Genomic DNA, 6012 nt, shown 5'->3' with positions numbered 1-6012 from the left:
TAGGGAGGATTTTAATCCGCAATCGCTTGATTCTATTGACATAGTGTTGTCCGTAAGAACAAGTTGCAGATTCCTACTATAGTTGGGCACATTTATATAGATGTCTTCGTCTCATCTTAGTTATGTTTTGTACAAACGTGCGCATAGGTGTTCCCGACCAAATATTGATTGATAAATCTACCAACATGTTGACAATCTTTGTGTTTGTGGATATGAAGTTAAAATTATGGTAGTATAAATCTTTATGTTGCGTTGTTAACAATGTAGAAACTGTTTCTCAGCTTTAACAGTTTGTCACATTATAAGACTATTTTTTTATTTTTTTTTATGTTTTCAGGTTACAATAACTCCATGGACAAAACTTCAAAACTCCTTTTTATATATACAGAACACAGATAGAAGTGTGTAAGATAGTTCAGTTTTACAACCATGGCATGCACTAACATGTCTAGTTCAAGTTCACAAATGGTTACCAGCCCCAAAGAATTGTCAAAGGCGGGCAGCAAGATTTGTCGGGCATTCTATTTAGGTAATCAGGCTAAAATGCAAAGATTTTACTCTGGCATTCATCTTTGCCACTCTGTTAATCGAGTCCACGCCTCAAATATGGAGCCAAAACTGAAGAACTGCTGGCCCTTTGAGGCGTTTAAGTTTCATCTACCAGGATCATTACTCCCCAAGTCTCTCCCGGATTTTTCATTTGAACCAGAGACAAGTGAAGAAACTAATGTGGCTGATGATCCTGCGAAGCAAGATGAAATGGAAGTGGAAGCGAAAAAAAGTGAGATGTACAAGAGGGAAGATTGGTTGAAAAAGATCTTGCAGATCCGAACTCTTTGGATACGAAAGCAACAGAGAGATGAGCTCGACAATGATAGCTTTGCATGTGAGGGTTGTGATATAGATGGAGAGATGTATGATGCAGACTACTGTGATGATGAAGTTGAAGGAAATGAGGAAACTGATCGCGAGACGTTCTCCAACATGTTAAAGGATGTTTCTTGGTCTGATACCAAGCTTTTTCTTCAGTCAGCTTTCTTATGCAACATGTCATATGCAATTTCAGAGATAATGGTATGGTTTGTCTCTCTTGTGCTACGTCAATTCAACAGATTGCCATAGTTGTTTGTTAAACCAATATCAGATACATTCATTTGAAATGCATTTTACATAAAAACTTAAGTTTTTACGACTACATAATAGTAGTGATTATTTGATTAACCATAAAGTTTTGAAGGCATTTAAGTCCACCTTCTGCAGAGCAACCTTGCAGGATGGTTGTTATATATGTGTAAGACAATCTAATAGGCTCTTAATGTTTTTAATCCATACTAAATCCTACTTATAGGCTGCGGATTTAAGAAGACATTTTGGCTTAAAGTTTGTAACATCATCCTTAGAGAAGAAGTCAGAAGCTGTTGTCACCAAAGCTACTTTTGATCAGGACTTTATCTACCCTCAAGTTAATGCCTCACCAGCTACCGAGTTCAAATCAGGGAAATCTGAAGAATCAGACAAAAAATGTCTCAACAATCAGCCATCTGTTGCATATGATATTGCTACTGCAGCAGCTTCTTATGTCCGTTCCCGTGCAAAGGATCTTTCACTTCTTGACTCTGAGCAACAAGATGAGGAAAACAGTATGGCTTTAAAAAGCAATGAAAGCAAGTTGGTACATAAAGAAGAGAGATCCGCGCCACGTGTGTACAAGACGGAAGTACAAGAGGGCTACATAACAACAACTATGACACCGGTGATTGCAACTAGTGAGAAAGAGGAAGCATCAATGGCTCTTCAGTCACTCCAGTCATCACCTTGCAAATGGTTTGTTTGCGATGACTCAAGCACATTAACTCGTTTCTTTGTTATCCAGGTGACTACCACAAATTGTATAGTATCCCCTCCCCTTCCCCCAACACATACACACAAAAAAGGAAGAAGATCAATTGCAATTTCTGGTATAGAAGATACACTTGCAACTCTTGCTTCAGACGCATATGAATTGCATAGTTAAATTTTTTTTTGTTAATTTCGCTGTGAGCTTCAGGGGTCAGATTCACTAGCATCATGGCAGTCAAATCTCCTCTTTGAACCGACCGTGTTTGAGGTAAGAGCAAGTAAACAGTTCATCAAGATGTCATACATGTAATGATCATTACGTTAAAGAAAAAGACACTAGAATAAATAAGGTAATCTGCATACTGCAGGGAACAGATGTACTTGTTCATAGAGGAGTTTACGAAGCTGCAAAGAGAATCTATGAGCAATTAAAACCAGTTATAATGGAGCACCTGGACAAGTATGGTGAAGGAGCAAAATTGAGTTTCACTGGCCATTGTTTCGGGGGTAGTGTCTCGCTGTTAGTTAACTTGATGTTACTTACTAGGAAAGTTGTCAAGCCATCTGCTCTCAGACCAGTTGTTACATTTGGGTCACCGTTTGTGTTGTGCGGTGGACAAAAGATCCTTGATGCACTGGGATTGAACGAGGACCATGTCCATTGCGTCATCATGCATAGAGATATTGTACCACGAGCATTCTCCTGCAACTACCCGGATCATATTGCTCAAATGTTCAAGCTATTGCATGGGAGCTTTTGTACCCATCCTTGTCTCATAAAAAATGTAAGTAAATTTTTCTCAACGTTTAATAGCTGCAGTCATGAAATTTATGACACTTAATATAAATTGATTGGTCAACTTAATACTAAGTTGGTTGTGCGCAGAAACTTATGTATGCTCCGATGGGTAAGACATTTATTTTACAACCCAGTGAAACATTGTCCCCTTCTCACCCGTTGCTTCCTTCTGGGATTGCACTCTACGCTTTAGAGAATCCAGAGTGTTGTTCAAGCAAGAACCCCCTGATGACCTTTCTCAATGCACCACATCCTCTAGAAACATTGAGCAACATTACTTCATATGGATCCAATGGAACAATTCTTAGGGATCATGACTCAAGCAACTATCTTAAGGCAGTTAACGGGGTTCTGCGACAGCATACAAAGGCAGTCAAGCAAACAGCTAGAAGGCAGAGGAGCCTTTTATGGCCAATACTGACTTCGCAGTCTCCACATGCATGGGGGTCATGCCAGGATGATAAATGACAAAGGACTAGTACTGAAGGCGCTCAAAATAGGAGGTAATTGCAGGTGTGCAAGTTTTTCTCGCATAGGGCAGCTCTCCAAGGATTGTCACAGGAAATGCTTCTTGAATATAGTCTTTTTTCCTCGGATCTTATTACATGTTAGTGCAAGTCCTGCTTCAACTTATGGTTGTATGCCAGTCTGTAGCACCGGTAATAAAACATAAAGAATACTTATTTAAGAAAAATAGCTTAGTCATCAAAATGGTGATTGCAGATAAATATTACTGGTATACGACACGGGAACACGGTATAAAACGACACGAATAATTAGTATTTGGGTTCGAAATTTTGGTACACGAACACGAAAAAACACGAATATAATTAATTTCGAGTTTGGGTTTTCAATATAGGTACACGACACGGAACGAAAGTACACGGAATAAATTAATAATTAAATTTTTAAAAATATATAATATTCATATATGTACTTAATACCAAATAACATATATATATATTTGTAAATACTAAAATATATTTTATTGCTCCTTGACTACGTGAATGAGCACTTCACAAATTTATTATCTATTGCATTTTTAACAATTAATATTTTTCGTATATAAACCGTATACTCTAGTGTACTAAAACGGGTAAACACGAATATATTAGTTATGGGTTAGTGTCACCAAATTGGTACACGAATGCAAATTTGGTCGGGTTCGGATTTAAGATTTAATACACGAAAACACGAAGGTACACGGAATATTTGTACACGACAAGCACATTGATACAAAAATCACTTTATTCAGGAACGGAGCAAGCACATTGATACAAAATATCACTTTATTCAGGAATGCATCGAAAGACGTGAAGTGGAGTTGAATTATGTGAAGTTCCAAGATCAAATTAGTGACATATTTACAAAGCCTCTCAAAAGTGACGCCTTCAACAAATTCCGAAGTCTACTTGGAATAGTCAAAATTAAGGGGGTGTTAAAAATAAATAATATATTTTTGACTACTAAAATAATAGAATTGTGTGGGAGTCTCTAGAATAATCTTGGTACATGTATTAGTATTTTTTTATGTTCAATGTATTGGTGTAGGTACATGTAATCTCTAGATACATGTATCTTGGTCAAGTGATGTCTATTGGAGTCTAAGAGTTATCTAGATCTTTCTATGGAGTCTTATATAAAGTCTTGTACCAAGTCATTTGTAATCAAGTAATTTTTCAAGTAATACATTTCTTCTCCTAAATTGTCTTGTGTGAGTTTGAGTGAGATCCTTTCTTCCAACAAAGTGGTATCAAGAGCCAAATGTTCTACTTCTACTTGTCTTCAAAGAAGGCTTGTGTGGTGTAAAGAAGAAGGAGATCATGGCAAATGGAATGTCTCAATGGCAAATGCCAAAGTTCACCAAAGATAATTATGAGAATTGGTGCATTCGTATGAAGGCGATCCTTGGAACAAATGATGTGTGGGAAATTGTGGAGAAAGGATTGGAGGTTCCCGAAAATGAAGCAAATTTGAATCAAGTTCAAAAAGATCAACTTCAAGCCCAAAAAAAGAAGGATCAAAAGGCGATCATGATCATTCATCAATGTTTGGATGATTCTATGTTACAAAAAGTGGCTTCCGCAACAACGTCAAAGAAAGTCTGGGATACTCTCAAATCTTCTTTTAGTGGCGATGCTAAAGTAAAGAAAGTTCGACTACAAACACTTCGTGGCGAGTTTGAGGCTTTGCGAATGAAGGAATCCAAATCAATTTCGGATTATTTTTCAAGGGTCTTGACCGTTGTCAATCAAATGAAAAGCAATGGAGAAGAAGTAAGTGATGTTCGTGTTATTGAAAAAGTTCTTCGTTCACTTGACTCTAAATTTGATTACAAAGTTGTGGCAATTGAGGAGGCTAAAGATATAGATGAAATGACTATTTATGAGCTTATGGGATCATTACAAGCCCGTGAAGAAAAAATGTTAAAGAAGGAGCCAATTGAACAAGCCTTACAATCAAAGTTATCTTTTAAAGATAATAATGGAAGGTATATGAGGAGCCAAAGAGGTCTTGGACAAGGACGTGGAAGAGGATTTCTATATGGACAAGAAAGAGGTCGTGGCCAACAAAGGGAGGAAAGTCAAAAGTATGAAAGATTGTACGAAATAAGAAATTCAAGAGGTCGTGGAAGAGGAAGAATTACACCAAGGTATGGCAAGTCAAATGTTAAATGCTATAATTTTCAAAAATTTGGTCACTATGCTTCCGAGTGTCACGCTTCAAAAAATCAAGTGGAGGAGAAAGCTAATTTTGTTGAAGATAAAGGCAATGTTGATGAGCCCACTTTGCTTCTAGCGCATAAAGGAGAAGTAAATTGTGAAGATAATTTATGGTATCTTGATAGCGGCGCAAGTTATCATATGTGTGACAATAAAAATTTGTTCGTGGATCTTGATGAGAAAGTGAATGGAAAAGTCACTTTTGGAGACTCTTCGGGAGTGCCCATCAAAGGCAAAGGTAACATCTTAATTCGCTTGAAAAATGGAGATCATAATTTTATTTTAAGTGTTTATTATGTGCCTAGCATGAAAAATAATATCTTGAGTTTGGGGCAACTAATGGAGAAAGGCTATACCATCACCATGAAAGATGGATTTCTCAATTTGAGAGATTCTAATGATAATTTAATTGCAAAGGTGCCTATGACCAAGAATCGTATGTTTATTCTCAAAATTCAAAATGATGTTGCAAAATGTCTCAAGGCTTGTGTTGGAGATTCTTCTTGGCTTTGGCATCTTAGGTTTGGGCACTTGAACTTTGATGTACTAAATTCACTATCAAAGAAGCATATGGTGAATGGATTGCCTCACATCAACCATCCAAACCAAATTTGTGAAGGATGTCTTTTCGGAAAACAATCAAGAAAGAGC

At 37.1% G+C, this 6012-nt stretch overlaps 1 protein-coding gene across 1 annotated transcript; it reads left to right on the top strand.

Moving 5' to 3' along the window:
* The first annotated feature begins 429 nt into the window (after positions 1–429).
* Positions 430–3106, top strand: LOC141719985 (phospholipase A1 PLIP1, chloroplastic-like). Its single transcript, XM_074522347.1, has 5 exons — positions 430–1074; positions 1349–1873; positions 2048–2107; positions 2208–2624; positions 2726–3106. Exons 1-5 carry the CDS (start codon positions 430–432, stop codon positions 3104–3106), a joined length of 2028 nt encoding a protein of 675 aa, XP_074378448.1.
* Positions 3107–6012: the final 2906 nt, after the last annotated feature.

Source organism: Apium graveolens, chromosome 4 (assembly GCF_009905375.1).
Source record: "Apium graveolens cultivar Ventura chromosome 4, ASM990537v1, whole genome shotgun sequence".
Taxonomy (NCBI): Eukaryota; Viridiplantae; Streptophyta; class Magnoliopsida; order Apiales; family Apiaceae; genus Apium; species Apium graveolens.
The sequence above is the reverse complement of the archived record's forward strand: the minus strand, read 5'-3'. Positions and strand labels throughout refer to the sequence as shown.